The sequence below is a fragment of the Schistocerca gregaria genome, chromosome 3, assembly GCF_023897955.1.
Source record: "Schistocerca gregaria isolate iqSchGreg1 chromosome 3, iqSchGreg1.2, whole genome shotgun sequence".
NCBI lineage: Eukaryota > Metazoa > Arthropoda > Insecta > Orthoptera > Acrididae > Schistocerca > Schistocerca gregaria.
Window position 1 is genome coordinate 174,634,727 of NC_064922.1, and position 21,105 is coordinate 174,655,831.

The 21,105-nt window shown below is 38.5% G+C and overlaps 1 protein-coding gene across 8 annotated transcripts in view; it reads left to right on the top strand.

Moving 5' to 3' along the window:
• The first annotated feature begins 3,126 nt into the window (after nucleotides 1-3,126).
• LOC126354545 (uncharacterized) overlaps nucleotides 3,127-21,105 on the top strand; it is a 51,066-nt gene continuing 33,087 nt past the window's right edge. Inside the window, exons 1-3 of one of the 8 annotated variants that reach the window (XM_050004281.1) lie at nucleotides 3,255-3,279; nucleotides 3,451-3,512; nucleotides 3,721-3,805. In XM_050004281.1, the coding sequence (XP_049860238.1) occupies nucleotides 3,786-3,805 (20 nt within the window). In that variant the 5' untranslated portion in view covers nucleotides 3,255-3,279; nucleotides 3,451-3,512; nucleotides 3,721-3,785. The other 7 variants (XM_050004280.1, XM_050004282.1, XM_050004279.1 and 4 more) reach the window with 7 other exon arrangements.

Below are 21,105 nucleotides of genomic sequence, written 5' to 3' on the forward strand. Positions count from 1 at the left end.
GCAAAACATCTGCAGAAGTTAGTGATGTCTTGAGTGTGAAAAGAAGACACAAGAATAAGGAAGTAAAACTCTATATTTACAATGTCGAACTAGAACATTATCGAAGTCAGAATAGCCTCCCTCTGTTCAGAGTTGCAGAAAATGAGGTGGAACGCAAAGACAACTTCCTCGAGTAGTTTGCGCATAAAAAACTATTTGGTTGGTCCATAAGTTCGTAGCGTTTTTCCATTAGATTAATAAACACAACAGAAGCACATAACAGAGATTTTAATAATCTGTAATACATTCTTCTTCATTCTTTACAACGGTGTGCCACCGATGGGGTGATTTTTCGAGTCTGTGACTGTATAGGTGAAGAATTCATAGAACCATGTTTAGAGCATTTTCACCCAGGAAGGCAGTTCTTTGATGGTTGTTCCATAGAGAGGACAAAAGGTGAAAATTTGTGCCCGCAGGATCAGGTAAATAAGATAGATGCGGCTTCCCAATCCAACTCGTGTATAGTGTTCTTTTTCAGTTTAGAAGGATCCAGGTGGATGTTATCGTAGAGTATCATCTCCTCACACAGTCTTCCTGGTCTTCGTTCTTGGAACGCTTATGCAAGACATATGTGTTGTTGAGAATGAATGTCAGTACTGACTGGTTACATTCAGAGCAGCAATTCATAGTACACCATATCGTCGCTGTTCCACCAGATGCGTAACACTGACTTTTCTTGATGTGTGCAGGTCTCTGTACAAAAAGCTGCTACTTTGTTTGGGCTCAATCATTCTCTTCTTTTCCTAACGTGAGCATAAAGACACCATTTCACATAATCAGTAATGATATAGGATGGGGAATGATCGGTGTTATTCACACGCCAATTGATGGCAAGCAAACAGAACTGTACATATGGCCATATATTGCAAAACGTAATTTTTTTCCTTCCACTTTTTTTGGTGGAAAAACACTCGTGAAAAAATACACAAGGAATATTTCTAATGTGTCGCGAAAATAAAGAAATTAATAAAATAAACCTTACGAATACTTATAATGCACAAAATCCACTACTATCATGTTAGTGAGCGAGACAGGAATAGGTCAACTTATGATGTTATCAGTGTTACCAGATGACGCAATCATCCATCATTTCACCTCACCCCCCCCCCCCCCCCCCTGCCATCTACCAACACAAACGCCGCTTTCGTCATAGCTTCAATGGAAACACTAACGTTGAGGTCCGAGTCCACTCTGTCGCTTTCCGTTGACTGCCTGCGTAAACGCCTCGAATTGATATCGGATGTTCCGACGTTCCATTCAGTCAAGGGTGAATCGATATTACGGTTTTCACACTACTGAGGTGTGAAAGAAATCTTGTCTAAATATGTCAAGATACCTCCACTTATTAGCTCGATAACGCATAAAGCCCGGTCCACACGCAACGATCTGTCTGCGCAGACATCGGCGCAGATGTCTGTACATGCAAAAGATCGCTGCAAATGTGGTGTGTTCACACGACACAAACCCCAATCTACTACTCGCCCGCCATCTGTCGGTGTAGAAATGAAATATCAGTGGCAAGCGACTATGCTCCCCGTAAACGTCAAAATTTAATTCAGTTATTTTGAAATATAGAAATGGAGGAAGTTCCGTTGTGGTCTGTATTCGCAACTTGTGTTGCAAAAAACATTCAGACCAACCGCAGGAAACAGATAAAGCTGTCAAAATGGTGCAGACAGTGGCTGCTAAAGCAAAAGCAGTTTCCTCACGTAAATATACTGCGAGAGCTGCAGGGCGAACCAGTTTTGTTTTACATTACCTCGTGTTCCATTTCCTCGCACATTGACACTACAATTTCATCTTCAATTGTACTCCTGCTTGGTCTTGGCGTTTCTTGATCACTAAGAAAGCCAAGCAGATCAAAATACCATAACGTTGACTGGTATACTTGATCTGCTCCTACACCAGACCACCTAGATTTCTGAACTTTGGATAAATCTTTTCGGTGAACAATTCGCTGACAGACTTAAATTACTTGACTTGCCTTCATGAACTCATCCTTCAGGAAAGCGTAAATAGCTTCACATCTGTTGGGTATTATTTCACTCAATGCTTATTTCGATATTGCAGATGAAATTTCCAAATCCTTGTAGCTCTTTCCTGTTGCTAGGAATCTTAATGTTACCGCCAGCTGTTAATGAGGAGAAATTGCCCTTCTCATACAAGTATTTTTTCTCATAATATGAGGGGTTACAAGCTTTAAGAGATAATTATAAGTTTCGACATGCATTCGCAAATAATTTCGCCAGTTCGCAACGAGGCGTCAACTGCCCGCAATTTTTCAATTAAAATTGTATGCTGCTGTCTTTTTGTCACGGTCACTATGTTCTTTACTTTTAATCTTCCACAAACAGGGGTGGTTTCTGTATATTTCAATGAATTCACTTACAAACTCTCGAGAACACTTACGAGTATGAGCCATTTTAATGCCCTGTGCGCACAAATAGAAACACTAGACTGAGCAAACAGCTGTTTCGCGCTAGATTTGCAGCGATCACCTGTCCACACGCTCTAACTAGTCTGCGCAGATGTGGTTTGAACCCACAGATTTGAGAGGTTTCGCTCAAACCTCCAACTCCAACTTTCAGGTTTGCACACACCTTAGGTTGGTGCAAATCTTCTGTCCACACGCACATGTGATGTGCGCAGACATTTGCACAGACAGATCGCTGCGTGTGGACGGGTCTTAAGCATACAAACATTTCGAATAATATTTAAAAGAAAATAGTCATCCTTTTTAAATTATTCGTCGTATTTCGTTGTCTTTTTAAGCATTAAATAGCGCTGAAAACGCGTGTACATTTTCCTGTAAGAGAGCTGGCGTTTCACTGCAAAAGAAGCTTTTTAATGAAAACTCTTTCATCTTTTTATTTTCTTATTTATGTATATCGTAGACTTTTTCTTTGTCCGTGTATTTTAAAATCCAAATCGAATTCCACTTGCAGATATTTAGCCAAGAGGCTACATATCTGAAAGTGGAATACGATTTAGACGATAGGAAAAGTATTCACTCCATAAGCAAGCTTCGGAAGGTGTTTTGTAAACAAAGCAAACAATAGAATAATGCTTAAGAAGACGCAATACCTTAAAATCCAGTACTATAACAAGAGTGAGTGCGGCGAAAATAGCTTAAACCTCATAACTGCAATGCGGAATGTTTTGATATCCAGTTCATTGAGTCTGTGGTCGAGTTGCGAGCTGTACAGTATGTATCGACCTTGCATCGACGCGCTTGTGGTGGTTGGTGTTTTTGTATTTGTTGATTTTGTAGGCAATACATTGTAGATTGTTTGTAACGTAATGGATTTGTCATTTGACTGTATGATATTTATCGTGCCACTTGTCAAATAAAATGATTATAAAAACTGTGTCATTCCGTTCCCAATTAATGTAAGTTGTTTGTAATCGCAGATTATGTGATTCCCAGAGTTTCGTCGTAAAGTTATAGATAAAGTTGGGCGGTGGCCGCAGAGGTGAGAGGAGTGCATTGTAGACGATCTGCGTTTGCCATACAAAATTTAAACGATTTATAAATAATATGCAAAGCTGCTGCCATTGTTCGTGATGTAGTTACTTGAAATTGTAGTGTGGTGCAAGTACTTTTATTGTATTTCCAGTTATTCATACGGTTATTAACGACGACTGTAATGCTTCAACAATATGTTGGTTTTGATCTCTCAGGTTTTGTCGGCGAGAATACTTCGGAGCGTGCTGCTGAGTTGTTGTTTCCATTTTCGTTCGCGGTTATGTTTGGAGTAACTAAGAGGTAATTGTGAAGTTTGATTCATTTCTTAAAGCACTCGCGTTTTGTGGTCTAGCAGATTGCATTAACGCACTTAACCAATACACCTACAGAATAAAAATATTTTATCCCCACAGAAGGTGTCACACTAATTGATATTATTCAGATACACAGTAGAGATTGTAAATATATTGTTTACGATTGTACATTTTATCGTGTTTTACGTAAGGGATGTTTTATTATATATCTGTTCGCCCTGTTTATTGACTTTAACTCGAGTACACTAAACGGTGGGGATGTTACATTGCTGCTAAACCATCGTACCGTACATTTAATTCAATTACTAGAGGTGAAGCATTAGTTCGTAGTAATAATTCGATGTCAACTCTTATGCCATATATCTAATTCATTACAAAAAAAAAACTGTTTTATAACTGTAAGCGTTAGTTTTACGAGAGTTAGCTAAAGATATAAATTTTGGAAGACCTGCATTCAGTCCTCCATTCAGAAATCTAGGCAAACCTGTGTAAGTTCTAATGATGAATGGTTACATTTGAAAAAGACATATGTAATACCTGTCACCCATGAGTTCCTAAAAATCTTTACATTCATTTTGAGCCTAATAGTTTGTGTGTGTTTTTTAGCTTAAGTTAAATACTGAAATAAAATCAGTATTTCTAAGCTTTCATAAGATGTTTTCACAAATACCAATTTGTTGGTTTTTGCTGTAGGCAACACATTATATAATATCTGTTGTCTAATATTAGGAGAAAGTCTGGCACTTCAGGGGTGTTGGTGAGGGTGAGGGACTGGAAGGTTTGCTCCTCCTTTTACATCACATGACTGCTGTATTTTATCTACATCTTCATGCTAATTATTTATATAGCTTTACTGGATTACCAGAAGTTTTCAGTATTGCTCTGCCAACTCACAACCAACCAAACTAGCAGATTATTAACCTGTGGCTGTGCTACACATCGGTCTGTCACCACAACCTTCATTCCAAAAACTAATGCCGATGCAAAAAGAAATATTGTCAGAGCTTTGGTCTCTATGTTTGCTCACGTATAATGTTGCATGCAACATCACTGTTACTTTATGGGATAAAGCCATCATCTGGTATCGGTAGGTGCAGTTGCCCCACTTTCTCAGAGATCACTCCAGCTATCTATATACTGTGAAGGTTAAAAATGTGCTTAATATGGCTTTTACAACTACTCAAAATTTACATTATCTATGACAAATATTGTGGTAAATTGTAAGAATGGCTCGCAAGACCCTGTTTGCTTTGTTTTTGAATGTTTTGGGATTTTCACTTTTGCTGCCTGATGTCAAATGGCAACCTGCCATAGATATTTGCACCATATTGAAATTATGTCTGTCTGTTATTTTTAATTTTACATTTCATCCTAAATTCACTGATATTAACTGCAAATACCATGAGGTAGTATATGGCTTTGGCTCCTAAGCTTAGTATTCCCATATTTCTGAGATATTTTTACAGCATGCCCCCCCCCCCTCCACTCAGACAATTATAAGAATAATGGCACCAGGTGATTTTTTTCAGAGTACGCTAACAGTCTCATCTGCGGATCAGCACAGTGAGGAAAAGTCCCTACTTTCAAAGCAGGCAGAACAGTTTCTTTTGGTTAACATCAGCAAGCTGGTGCCTCTTCAAAATTTAGGACATTTGAAAACCTTTGAACTTCACATATTTAGCCTCATTCCTTGTGTGCCCAGTGATCTCTGCTTCTGGTATTTATAAAACATTTATCTTTCTGTGTACTTGTATATTTGCATATCAAAAGTAAAATTTCCTTGATAAAACTATGAAATTATGAGGCAGAATTTGTAGCCAGATCTTACTGTCAGAATTAATATCAGGGACTGTCAGTAGACACACACACGCAGAAGTACATACATTGTCCTAACTTTTGAAAGTAATAGTTCCTTCATCAGGGAAAAGATAGGGAAAGAGAAGGAGGTCTGGTCACTTGGACCCCTGAAAAAAGAAGGATTGAGATTTGAGACCTTCAATGGCACCCACATCCAAAAAAGGCCCAGTTGTCTACCATACGTGGGATGTTACAGTGCGCCTGTTCTTCGATATTCAGGTGTTGTTGACATTGGAATGGATGCCTGTCTAGACTGCAATCAACATTGAACACGATTGCGCCACTTTACAGATCATTTAAATAGTTATTAAGAGTAACTGGTCATGAAAATTATGATTAGGAATAGTTTTGCGTCAATGATAATGGAGGGCTGCACATTGTCAAGTGTAATGCAAGACACTGCCTTTTTCCATAGGAAAGTACTGGATTGCCTTCCTTACAGAATAGTCTAACTTGTGACTTGCGTGTGTTTGGTTCCTTAAAAAGGACCTGAAGATCAGTGCTTAATCTGTGATCAAGTCGTGCCTGAGGCAGTGGACGAGTGGCTCCATCATTAGTCTAAAACTGTCACTGCATTGGGTCAGTTGCGTGAACAGTGGGGCTGATTTGTGTGTCTTCCCTTATTGTTATAGTTCTCAATTGCTGTATAGTTCATTTCATAATTAACTATCTGAAATCTTCGAAATACCCACATATGTTTTACTTGTACAATCCTTAGGAGGAAATGCAGGTAGAGGTCTAGGTGTTATTGACTGAAGTCTTCACAGAAGAATGTAAGACAAGGGAAAGTTACCATTAGCCTATATCTGCATTTGAGCATCACAGCACATTAATAGGCATTTGTTATAGTGGAGGTGGTTGACAGGGGTGAAAGAAGTTGAAGTACCAGAAAAAAAATCCTTGGTATTGAACCACAGACCTTTTGATTTGTGCTCTGACAGTTACTCGCTGAGAGAATTACTGTGTATATACACAATATGACAGATGCTGTGAGAACCAGTTTTTGTGGTGGGGGATCGAAGGAGGACAAAACTATTTCAGTGTTGGAAATGTACAAGTGTTACAGCATATATGGACATGAACTTTAAAAAGCTAATCTTTTTGTAGTATTTTAGACATACTTTTATTATAATTGATACAGGACAAAATAAATAATTTTTTTTTTAAAAAAATGGAGATTTACGTGATGAAGATAAAGCTGTGGTTATTGCAGGAAGTGGTCCAATAAATATGAAGTTGGTTGCTTGACCATTTCTAAATATTTTAAATTTTTTAAAATGTGATTACGCTATAATTGAGAAGTTCAAAACTGTTTTTAAAAGAATTGTACCTTTCACATTTATGGAATGATTGCCATTTACGTTTGTAAGCACTCAATGCTGTTTCAGTTTAGAGACGTTAGCAAAAATATTACTAGCCTAATATAAAAATATGATTTTTGCACAGTTTGTACACCTATACGATAGCAACGTACTGTAAAAATTTCAACACTGATACCTGACTGCGAACAAAGATATGAATTTTTGAAAATGAGGAGATAATTCACATTACTCTACAACTGATCTTATGGCAACCTATTCATGTGCACCTTGGGGAACTTTTCTTTTATGTAATTTATTACATACTTTTGAAACAAAAGTAGGCCTACAGCCTAAGTTTTGTGCTCCAAGTAGCCACTTAGAATACAAATGGAAGAACTGCAAACTTAATCTTATTTTTAAAGTAGAGAATAAATGGATGCACTGTTGCCTGCTCGTTGACCCAGTGGTACTCTTTTTTGATTGTTTGTAAGTTACCAATCAAAGATTCCAAGTGCTCTTCCTAAGATTTTACCACTGTTATCATTTCTACCCTGTTTGAAGGTAATACTGTCTGGCATTTCCTCCTCATATTCGTGAAACAATTCAATAACGGTTCCCTTACCAAGGCATTTATTACACAAACTCATCATGCAGTAATAACTTTAGTGACACAGACCATGAAATCTAGTGATTCTTTGTAGTTAAGATCACTGAGTTTTGCACCCGCAATCATCAGTTTGACATTTTGATGATATAAACAAATACATACGGAGTGTGTCTCTGAGGATCCAGCCAAAATACACTACTTAGGGCAGAGATCACAAAATTTTGACCTTCCAATTCTACATTTCAGATGAGAATTTTTGAAAGCTACATAAAGTTCATTTAAATATCACAGCTCTAGTCGTTTCTGCTTTGTTACTTCATTTATAACAACTCTTTTGCTACCTTTGCAACTTGTGCACATTCTATCAAAAAACTGCTGGATCTTTTTAATTGTTTCTTCACTTATACTTACTCCTTTCTTCTTTCCTGTAACGAGAAACATTGAATTCATGAACTTTTTTTTTTTTCTCCTCTCTTGGCCATGAGTCAGGGAGCAAACTTAAAATTTTACCTTTTCCTCTTTAGATGTCTCTGAACATTTAATTTTTAATTTCTCTATTAAGCTCAAATATTCAGTATCAGATGATGCTGGGGGTAGGTTTTCTTCTTCTTCTTTAGAAATAATGTGGTATTTGTATTGGTAAAGCATGATTCCAAGTCTCCAATTTTGTCTGAAATTTGTTGTACCTTATTTTCAATAGCTGCTTTTCTTTTTCTGCTACTTAATTTTGTTATTTTTGAGGCAGGAGATATGTCTAACTTAGAACAGCAAAATCTAATGTGCTAACGGCTTCCTCATTAGGAATATAAATGTCATTAACAAGGTTACATGATCCTGGTTCTGGATTCACAACATATATTTTTGATTAACAATTTGGGCACAGGAAATTTCCAGGAATCACATTACGTTTCACTCTCATATAACAGGGACAGATGTTCAAGTTTTATTGCCCTCAAACCTTTAGTAATAGGCTTTTTATGAACTTTAAGTGGATCACAGCACTTTCTTCCAAAAATGTCACTGTTCTTCAGAATATATTTCTTTTCATGATACTCACACTGATGTTACAGAAGAACTTACTCGAAATTTAAACAAAGTTTGTCTAACTTCATCAATTCATTGACATTTTTCAAGTTTTTTAAAACTGAACCGTAAACTGTTTTGTGACACGCTTCACTTGCTATCTGTACAACAGAGCACTGTTCATCCATGTTATTGCATTCCAGTTAATCTCTAAAAATTAATTACAAATTACACACAGAGCAAACATGTAACACATTCTACACTCTTGAAGTATGTACATCCACTCTAACAGAGGTTTCAGAAAAGACTGACTACAAACAATGCCACTAAACCTAAACGTAAATGGGCATATTTATTGCCATAGAACAAAAGTGCAAGCTCCTATTGTTTAATATTTCATTGTTAAAAATAAATAAACTAAATGAATATTGGGTGATAATGTTAACTAAATATATGTCACTATTAAATTTTATTACAGTGAAACAATAAACCATTTAAATAGTAACTGCCATAAAATCAGTTGTAATGTGAGTTATTTCCTCATTTTCAAAAATTTATATCTTTGTTCACAGTCAGATATCAATGTTAAAATTTTTATAGTATGCTACTATCATATAGATGTACAAACTGTGCAAAAATCATATTTTTATATTCAGTCCCACCTGGGATAACTAACGCCAAACTTTAAAATGAAAATTTTCAAATTTCAAAAATTCATAAAAAAATAAGGAAACATTTGTAAGTGTTCTTGCTCTATATGGGGCTAGTAGTGTATGATATCTAACTATAGGAAAAAATAGACTCTCATAAATCACTCATTGTTTGTTGTTTTTGGGCCTAAAAATAGGATTTTTGAAAATTTGAGTACCATACATTGGAGGTCATTTTGACTGGTTATTTTTTAATTTAATGTATTGTGTGTCATAGACAAGGTTGTAGAGGACACTTTTCTAAAAATAATCATGTCAATTGCAATGTTGCAACTTAACCCAGTGCAGAGATATTAAAATTTTCACTCATGTCTCCAGACTGAAAAATCGTCACGCACCTACAAATAAAAATGGCCACCATCCAGTAAAAGTGCAAGATAAAGTATTTTCAAAATCTATTCTGAACTTCTCAAATATAGGACAATAACATATAAAAAATTAACATATTTAAAAATGGTCAAGCAACCATCACTGGACCACTTCATATTGTGAATGATCCTGAAGTAAACATGGTTGGAGAGAATAGTAGGGTGATGTATGCTGATGGTTAGCTTGTAGGATAGTGAAGTACATAGCTAAATAGAAGAGCTTTAGCATTACAGTCACTGATATCTGAAAATATAAATATTGACTTCACCCTAACTTTATAAGAGTACAATACATGAAATAGGTTATGAAGAAGTATCTGAAGAAATTATGACTTGAAGATATGTACAGACAGAAACTATTGAAATATTTTTAGTAGTGTTGTCTGTTTTGTATTATTATTACACTGCTGCAAACGTCTTGTTTTTCAGTCCTTGTCTTGTGGATGTATGTTGTATTGACAAGCAATACCTTTGTAACTTCTGTTCATAGTGTATTTTCCAATAGGGAAAGAAGTTATCATAGCTTCCTGTAACACCACCTCCATCCAACTTCTTGTAACCCAGCAGCATCTTGTGATGTTTCAGTGAGTCACAGTCAAGTATAGGTAAAGCACAGTGCCATTCTTCAGTCAGTCGTAGTACTGATTTCATCGATTTTTCTTTGTGTTATGGCAATTTGGCACTTGCATAAAACACAACACAAGAACATATGATGTGGGGCAAATTGCAGTTCTTAACCAGTGATGGAGTTCTTAGTCAACCTGGCTGCTTAAGATGCAGATGCAAAGGTTGTGTTTTAAAGTTTTATTTTTGTAGTTTTACTATAGCTCATGGTAGCAGAGTCCCTGGAGCACATGTAGAAGGTTGTTATTTTTTTCCATCAGATTATGTACCCAGTAAACTAGCTGTGTTTGTGGTGTCACATGACATCTTTTACTTGCTTGCTTACTTAATTAATAGTCTTGTTTCCCTCAACACCGTTCTAGCTATCCAGACCTTGTGCCTAGTGGAAAAGAAGGTGTGAACATTGTGGATTATATTCAGAGGGCAATGCGAAAGGTTTCAGTGGCAAAAAGATTTTATTGATATGGATTTCTTCATCAAATTTAAATCAGTTGATAATCCTCTTGTATAAATCATTTCCAAAGTGATTTTCGATGAATATGTATAACAATAACATTCATTGTATGCTTGTATACATACGTGTATATTTACCATATACTGAGCTCCAGGATTTACATGTGTTTCAGCATAAACAATATTAACATTATTGTCTGCAGTCTTCATTGATGACTGTTGTAATGTATTACTCTGAGGTCCTCGGCACTCCATGTGATATTGGTAGTGCCATGCAGCACCTGGTGCGATGTAGGGACATCCTGGTTAATAAGCTGTGGTGATGACTGCTGTTGTGGTCGTTTGTATATATTTTTTAATTCCAGCCCCCTTTAAAAAGTTTCAGAACTTGAGTATGGGAGAGAATGAGAGGTTAGCAAAATTTCTTAACCATGGCGTGAACGCAGCATTGTAAGAGTTTTTCAAAGACAGCGATGTTTGCTGATGAGACAAATATTCTGATGAACAATGCAAAGACATCCATGGAATAGGTTTATCGCTGTTTCACAGCTAACAGCTTAAATTTTAGTCATACAGAACGTCATATTATGTACTCCTAGACAAATGAAAATTAATAATAGGTATGTGCATTATAGGTTAATGGTTACATAGAAAATTATAGTATTTAGGAAATTTTAGTTACACAGATGTATAACAAATTGAATTGGTAGCAAGAGTACATCCATAAATTAACTAAAAAACTTAGTTCTTTGTGCTTTACACATAGAAATTTTATCTCTTATTGTGCTATTCTGCAGAATGGGATTGCTAGTGTACTTTCAGTCAGTCAGGACCGTGAAGGTAAGGTCAAAAAAGTATTTGTTTTACACAGATTTTCAGATTCATACACTGAACTCCCAAAGTATTCACTCCATAATGGAAGTTCTAGATAATGAATTAAGAGTGAATTTAGGATGAACTGTGAAATTTGCTAAAATAGTACCAGTAAAAAGAATATATTCGTACAGAGTTTGTGCCTTTATCTAGGATTCAGAATAGAGTTTTATATTCTGGCACAATGTTTGCTAGCTACCTTCATGCAAGGAAAGGAAATCCCCAGATATCAATGTAGCTGTGCTTTCAATTTATTGGAATATTTTGACTCAAGGTTAAGAATAATGTTTGTACTAAATAGGTTGTAGCTTATCCAATCTGTATACGAGGTCTGTTCAAAAAATTACGGAACATTCGTAATTTGGCACCTATGGTGTGTTGAAGGAAAATGCAGTTGGCATCTGTGCACATACCTTCGTTTAATGTGTAACTGCTAGAAGTTTCATGGTTGTATGTCTGTTAGTTATTGTTCAATACTGTATTGAGTAGAACAATGTGTCACACAGTTTGCGAATTTTGAGATGGCGGAGTTAGAGGAGCAACGTGTCTGCATTAAATTTTGTGCGAAACTCATGAAAACCTTTACAGACACACGCCAAATGATGCAGGAAACCTACTGTGATGAGTGCTTCAGCTGTAATCGGTGTTGGGAATGATTCACATGGTTTAAAAGTGGCTGGACGGAAGTTAAAGATGACTCTTGTTCAGGGCACTCTGTGACATCTACCACCGACACACTTATCAGGAACATCAATGAAACTGTGCATGCCAATCAAAGACTGTCCGACAGATTGCAGAAGAATGTAACATTTCAGTTGGATCATGTCATGAAATCCTGACACAGCATCTTGGAATGCATTGTGTTGGCGACAAGTTCGTCCCATGGCTCAATGAGTCAAGACCAGAAAGACCTTCGCCTTCCAATCTGTGAAGAACTTTTGGATTGCGCAAATGAGAACGAGACGTTCCTTAAGAGAATCATAACTGGTGATGAGACGTGTATCTACGGTTATGATGTTGAGACCAAGGGTCAGTCTTCACAATGGATTGGGGAAGGTTCTCCAAGACCAAAAAAACCTCGTCAGCTCAGGTCAAATGTCAAAGCCTTGCTGATAAGTTTCTTTGACTTTTGAAGTATTAGTTCATCATGAATTCATGCCACGGGGACAAATTATTAATTGATGGTACTATTGGGATGTGTTGCTACACATCTGAGAAGGAAATGGCGTGAAATGTGGCAAGAAAATTCATGGCTCTTGCATTGCAATAATGCACCCACACATTCAACCTTGTTTTTTTGGCGAAATTGGAAACCCCATTGAAAGGATAAAGATTTGCAATGATAGACAAGATAAAAGCAAATTCGCAGATGGCACTTGGCGCATTCTGTCATGAGACGTACCAAGACTGCTTCCGGAAGTGGAAGTGGTGTTGGAAGCAGGGTATCACTTGTAGAGGAGAGTATTTCCGAGGAGACAAAGATCAATTAATAAAATGTAAGTGAAGAAAAATTTTGTGGACAGATTTCCAGAAAGTTTTGAATAGACCTCGTATAGTTTGGTAGCTTTTTCTGAAATTAAATCTTAGTACAAAGTTGTAGATGGAAACAGAAAATGAGTAATGTTGGAGTCAGGTAGTGGTATCTTTCAAAGTAGTGGCTTTTCTATTAATATAGTTTGTTGTTGTCTTCAGTCCTGAGACTGGTTTGATGCAGCTCTCCATGCTACTCTATCCTGTGCAAGCTGCTTCATCTCCCAGTACCTACTGCAACCTACATCCTTCTGAATCTGCTTAGTGTATTCATCTCTTGGTCTCCCTCTACGATTTTTACCCTCCACGCTGCCCTCCAATGCTAAATTTGTGATCCCTTGATGCGTCAAAACATGTCCTATCAACCAATCCCTTCTTCTAGTCAAGTTGTGCCACAAACTTCTCTTCTCCCCAATCCTATTCAATACCTCCTCATTAGTTACGTGATCTACCCACCTAATCTTCAACATTCTTCTGTAGCACCACATTTCAAAAGCTTCTATTCTCTTCTTGTCCAAACTAGTTATCGTCCATGTTTCACTTCCATACATGGCTACACTCCAAACAAATACTTTCATAAACAACTTCCTGATACATAAATCTATGTTCGATGTTAACAAATTTCTCTTCTTGAGAAACGCTTTCCTTGCCATTGCCAGTCTACATTTTATATCCTCTCTACTTCGACCATCATCAGTTACTTTACTTCCTAAATAGCAAAACTCCTTTACTACTTTAAGTGTCTCATTTCCTAATGTAATTCCCTCAGCATCAACCGATTTAATTTGACTACATTCCATTATCCTCGTTTTGCTTTTGTTGATGTTCATCTTATATCCTCCTTTCAAGACACTGTCCATTCTGTTCAACTGCTCTCCCAAGTCCTTTGCCTTCTCTGACAGAATTACAATGTCATCGGCGAATCTCAAAGTTTTTATTTCTTCTCCATGAATTTTAATACCTACTCCAAATTTTTCTTTTGTTTCCTTTACTGCTTGCTCAATATACAGATTGAATAACATCGGGGAGAGGCTACAACCCTGTCTCACTCCTTTCCCAACCACTGCTTCCCTTTCATGCCCCTCGACTTTTATGACTGCCATCTGGTTTCTGTACAAATTGTAAATAGCCTTTCGCTCCCTGTATTTTACCCCTGCCACCTTCAGAATTTGAAAGAGAGTATTCCAGTCAACATTGTCAAAAGCTTTCTCTAAGTCTACAAATGCTAGAAACGTAGGTTTGTCTTTTCTTAATCTTTCTCCTAAGATAAGTTGTAAGGTCAGTATTGCCTCACGTGTTCCAACATTCCTACGGAATCCAGACTGATCCTCCCCGAGGTCCGCATCTACCAGTTTTTCCATTTGTCTGTAAAGAATTCGCGTTAGTATTTTGCAGCTGTGACTTATTAAACTGATAGTTTGGTAATTTTCACATCTGTCAGCACCTGCTTTCTTTGGGATTGTAATTATTATATTCTTCTTGAAGTCTGAAGGTATTTCACCTGTCTCATACATCTTGCTCACCAGCTGGTAGAGTTTTGTCATGACTGGCTCTCCCAAGGCTGTCAGTAGTTCTAATGGAATGTTGTCTACTCCGGGGGCCTTGTTTCGACTCAGGTCTTTCAGTGCTTTGTCAAACTCTTCACGCAGTATCTAACCTCCCATTTCGTCTTCATCTACATCCTCTTCCATTTCCATAATATTGTCCTCAAGTACATCGCCCTTGTATAAACCTTCTATATACTCCTTCCACCTTTTTGCCTTCCCTTCTTTGCTTAGAACTGGGTTGCCATTTGAGCTCTTGATATTCATACACGTGGTTCTCTTCTCTCCAAAGGTCTCTCTAATTTTCCTGTAGGCAGTATCTATCTAACCCCTAGAGAGATAATCTTCTACATCCTTACATTTGTCCTCTAGCCATCCCTGCTTAGCCATTTTGCACTTCCTGTCGATCTCATTTTTCAGACGTTTGTATTCCTTTTTGCCTGCTTCATTTACTGCATTTTTATATTTTCTCCTTTCATCAATTAAATTCAATATTTCTTCTGTTACCCAAGGATTTCTAGCAGCCCTAGTCTTTTTACCTACTTTATCCTCTGCTGCCTTCACTACTTCATCCCTCAGAGCTACCCATTCTTCTTCAACTGTGTTTCTTTCCCCCATTGCTGCCAATTGTTCCCTTATGCTCTCCTTGAAACTCTGTACAACCTCTGGTTCTTTCAGCTTATCCAGATCTCATGTCCTTAAATTCCCACCTTTTTGCAGTTTCTTCAGTTTTAATCTACAGGTCATAACCAATAGATTGTGGTCAGAGTCCACATCTGCCCCTGGAAATGTCTTACAACTTAAAACCTGGTTCCTAAATCTCTGTCTTAGCATTATATAATCTATTTGATACCTTTTAGTATCTCCAGGGTTCTTCCATGTATACAACCTTCTTTTATGATTCTTGAACCAAGTGTTAGCTATGATTAAGTTGTGCTCTGTGCAAAATTCTACTAGGCGGCTTCCTCTTTCATTTCTTAGCCCCAATCCATAATCACCTACTATGTTACCTTCTCTCCCTTGTCCTACTGACGAATTCCAGTCACCCATGACTATTAAATTTTCGTCTCCCTTCACTACCTGAATAATTTCTTTTATCTCATCATACATTTCATCAATTTCTTCATCATCTGCAGAGCTAGTTGGCATATAAATTTGTACTACTGTAGTAGGCATGGGCTTTGTGTCTATCTTGGCCACAATAATGCGTTCACTATGCTGTTTGTAGTAGCTTACCCGCATTCCTATTTTCCTATTTATTATTAAACCTACTCCTCCATTACCCCTATTTGATTTTGTGTTTATAACCCTGTAGTCACCTGACCAAAAGTCTTGTTCCTCCTGCCACCGAACTTCACTAATTCCCACTATATCTAACTTTAACCTATCCATTTCCCTTTTTAAATTTTCTAACCTACCTGCCAGATTAAGGGATCTAACATTCCACGCTCCGATCCGTAGAATGCCAGTTTTCTTTCTCCTGATAACGACGTCCTCCTGAGTAGTCCCCGCCCGGAGATCCGAATGGGGGACTATTTTACCTCCGGAATATTTTACCCAAGAGGACGTCATCATCATTTAATCATACAGTAAAGCTGCATGTCCTCGGGATAAATTACGGCTGTAGTTTCCCCTTGCTTTCAGCTGTTCGCAGTACCAGCACAGCAAGGCCATTTTGGCTAATGTTACAAGGCCAGATCAGTCAATCATCCAGACTGTTGCCCCTGCAACTACTGAAAAGGCTGCTGCCCCTCTTCAGGAACCACGTTTGTCTGGCCTCTCAACAGATACCCCTCCGTTGTGGTTGCACGTACGGTACGGCCATCTGTATCGCTGAGGCACGCAAGCCTCCCCACCAACGGCAAGGTCCATGGTTCATGGGGGGAGGAATAATATAGGATGTTCCAAAAAGATCTTTACAACTTTAATAATGTATTTTTCAGACGTGGGTATAAGTAGTAATATAAAGTTTGCAGGCTGATGATCATGCACACCTAAAATTTTAGAAGCCATTTAACGGAGTCCAATGTGTGTGCCACCTACAGCACACAGGATATCTAAGTGATATTTCAATACTTCCCACATCCGGCCTAGCATGTCTTTATTAACATACATGCAATTGCTGAGTTGCTCTTTCTGGTGTGAGCACGCAAGCTGTACAGTGGGGTCTGGTAGAAAGCATCCTTCACAAAGCCATGAAGAGATTTTGGGGATCAGGAAATTTCTCCTCCTCTGCCAATCCAGCAATCTGCAAATGTGGTAAAGAGCCTTCTTAGTGACTGAGGCCCAGTGGGGGAGGGAGGGGGCATGCACCATCCTGCTGCAGGATGATGTCAGGTTGCAGTTCTTTAACCTGAAGAAACACAAACTATTTTCGGACAAATAGTCAAGTTTATTGACGCCTCTGCTGAGAAAAACAGTCACACTGTGCGGTCATGAAGCAGGCCACCCCACACATTTACCTTTGGACTGTCGCACACGATTTCATTGCTGAATTGGTGGTTCTCAGAGCTGCAGATCCTCACATAGTGTCAGTCTGCTTTCCTGGTCACACGAAAGCAAGCTGCACCCGTGAATGTCACCTTTCTCAGGTAGTAAGGGTCATTGTTCGTTGTGACTCAGAATCTCTGTCAGTTGCAAATGTTTTGAACTTGGGCCTGTCATCAGGTTGAAGCACATGGAGCAACTGCATGTTGTGTGCATGAACCACCAGTCTCTTGTGTGGCACTGTGGTTGTTGGTAGATGCAACTATCTAGATGCTTGAGAGATTGATTTGGCTGGGTTGCAAATAAATGCCTGTTGCACCCCTTCCACATCTGCATCACTTGTGCTAGGACGCACAGAACTTGTCCTCTTTGTGACACTTCTCGATTCCTTGAACCTTGCATAACACTGTCTGATGGTCAGATGTGATGGTAGTTTGCTTTTGTAACATGTCTGGAAGTTCTGCTGGACCTGGGTGTCAGAGTTGGTCTCTTTCAACCACTCCACATGCTCTTCCATCTGTTCAGGTGGGGAGGGAGTAACCATTTTCTTCATTAACAAACTTTTTAAAAAGTTTGGTTTATGTGAACATTATGCCGCAAGCTCCAACCTTCAATCTGTCCCCATTTGTGATATATACGTGAAGAGAATTGCATAGATCATTTTGGGACACCCTGTGCGTACAGTTTTCTGATTCATAATACATTAATTTAGAAGTAATTTTGTTAATTAACATTGTCAGTAGAGTAGCACTTGCTGTAATTGGTTGTTAGTTTATTTGCAAATAGCCATCAACGACTGCTTGTGTCTGTTGGTATATAACTTCACTTGTTCCACATCACTGAAGGCTTTTCTTCACAAAGGAATTTGCAGAGCAAGATATGCAAAAACAGATGTGCTGTATATTTGCACTTGCATTATTTAAATAAGTACCTTATCAATTATTAAGTGCTGTAGAAATTGTTGATAGCAGAACTTGGAATTACAATTGGATTGAGTATATGATTCTTAAACCAACACAGATACAAATACTGCTATGTATTTGAGCTTTTAGCCAAGGGTCTTCAACTGAAGTAAACAACAACAACAACAAACAAACACACACACACACACACACACACACACACACACACACACACCACTGTCTCTCACCGTAAGTTCGAACATTTGCTTACTACTTTTGAAGAAGTCCTTTTGACCAACGAAGGCTCAAATATATAGTAAATCTATCCTTTTCATAATATTGCCATTGTTCAATCCTGGATTTCCCGTTTCACCTTGATTATTCTTCTACTCACTTTTATTTCTGCCATGCTTTCCCACCTTCTACAATGATATCTTCCTCACTTCTGTGTCTCCTCTCAGCCTGACTTTGTGATAGCTGTCTTTGGCACAACTGCAGTGCAGTAACGTCTTGTAAACTGTATCACATACACAAATGCCAGAAAAATCTTCATTTTTGTGTTATTAACGAAAGTTGATGTTCAGTGTCTTTCCAGGTACAACCCAACTTATTTGCACCCTATTTGGCTCATTGTATCCTAGATGGCTTTGTGTTCTCTGGGACACTTGTTTACATTTATCATTTATGTCTTCAACGTGTCTATTGTGTACGTGTATTACAAGTAGTGAGTTAACTGTAAGTGCTCCGTTCAAGCATGGCAGTATATTAAGTTTGTGAGGAGGCAGGTATATGGCTACATGAATGATGGTGGACACAAGGCTGCACGGCTGTTCCTGAAGGCTGTTTCCAGGTTGAAGACAGCCAAATCATCCAGCCTTTTGCTGTTGCATATCATCACATTGCTAAGGAAGATGCATTGCTCTTACACCTGACCAGGAACATCATACTCTACAGGCTCTGGAACAATAGTCAGTTATCAGCACAAGACATGTGGTACATTCATTGTTCAGCATGAAGGATACTTTGAGTACCTCATGTATCTGTATCATTTTCAGTGTGTTCAAGGCCATACACCTGCTGATCTCGCACCATGAGAGCAACTTTTGCTGATGGTTTATCTCTTCAATTTTCTTTAAAGACAAGGCAATATGTGGAAGAAATGAAATAACAAATTTCTGCAACCAGCACATATAGGCTGATCACAATCCTCATGCTATAGTACAGGCAAGACATCAGCATGAGGTTATGCGCTGAACTTGCAGGTGACTGTCTGGTGGGGCCATACTCCAGCTTGTCGTAAAGGTGAATTCTACAGGGACTTATATTTGGAACATCCTCCAAGCCTGCTAGATGATGTGCTCCTGAAAAACAACAACAACAAAACACACACACGGTTTTGTGCATGAAGCTCTTAACACATTTGTATCTCTGTGTTTGAGATGCATTGGCTGGTACCTACCATGGTGGATGGATAAGTAAATCAGTTCCCACCCCTGCCTGAGGGCTCACCATTCTTTGTGGTGAATTCAAGCTTGGCTACCACGGGGCCCAAGCCTTTCCAGTACCTCTTCCCTTTCCATGCTGCATGTATTTATTTCCTTTTCCCGTCCCTTGGGAAACATATCTAAGATATTTTCTGGTATGCATTCTGCAGTATCAGTAGTTCGGCATTGGACAGTCGGTTACCTGTTTTACTTTCTTTCTTCATTCTTCATCTCCTCCCATGTCCCATTGTTTCTTCTTCCTCCATGTGTGCTCCAGAAGGCTGGCCTATGTGTTTGATGTGTAACCAGATGAATGTGTAACATGTAATTCCAAGTCCCAGGTTGACAGTTAGGGTTTGCATGTACACCCTGGGACGGGCCAGGCCCAGAGAGGGGTGACTGCCTAAGCTGTTACCTTTCCAGTTGCCAATTGGTTCCTCTGTCAGGAGTTTGGGAGGTGTAAACGATCAATTAAGATGGGTGAACCCTCTTTTGAGTGGGCCCCCAGTTGGAAGGAGCACGCTGTTGGAGGAGACACTGGCAGTCATTGGGGATTTTTTTTCACAATGAGCCAATCACCATCTGTCTACATCTACTAAACATAAATGGAGCAAGGTCAAAGCTTCAGAGACTCTCCCAGCAGCACGTCGGTTCCTCATGGTATTGTGTACCGCAGAAGTTCAATCCTTTGCTATGGTTAAACTGTTCATTATTCTGAAAGGTGTTGATGTTGCAGGCCAAGTGAAACCAGCTGTCACTTATGTAATGGGAATTTCCCTCTGGAGGCCAATTGTAATTTTCAAGCCCATCAAGTGCCTACAGCTTTGTTCCTCCACAGCTGTTCTGTTCATGTCGAGGCCCATCATACATGAATAACTCAAATTATGTTATTTACACTCAGCTACTTGATGATAAGACAGAAGGAGAAATCCAAACTTAGCTCTCTGATCAGGGCCTCGCAGTTATCCATTGGTTAGTGAAAAAGGTTTATGCAACCTTAGTGCCTACATGCATTCTTTTTCTCACATTAGATTGAGTAGTGATTCTACATCTACATGGATACTCTGCAAATCACATTTAAGTGCCTGGCAGAGGTTTCATCGAACCACCTTCACTATCGTCTATTATTCCAATCTCGTATAGTGTGTGGAAAAAACGAACACGTATATCTTTGCGCGTGAGGTCTGATTTCCCTTATTTTATCACAGTGATTGTTTTACCCTATGTAGGTCAGCATCAAGAAAATATTTTCGCATTTGGAGGAGAAAGTTGGAGATTGAAATTTCGTGAGAAGATTCCGCCCCAACGAAAACCACCCTTGTTTTAATGGTGTCCACCCTGAAACCTGTATCATGTCCTTGACACTCTCTCCCCTATTTCGCGATAATACAGAACGTTCTACCCTTCTTTGAACTTTTTTGATGTGCTTCATCAATCCTGTCTGGTAAGGATCCCACACCGCCAGACAAGCGTAGTGTAGGCAGTCGCATTAGTACATCTGTTACTTTTCTTAAGTTTTCTGC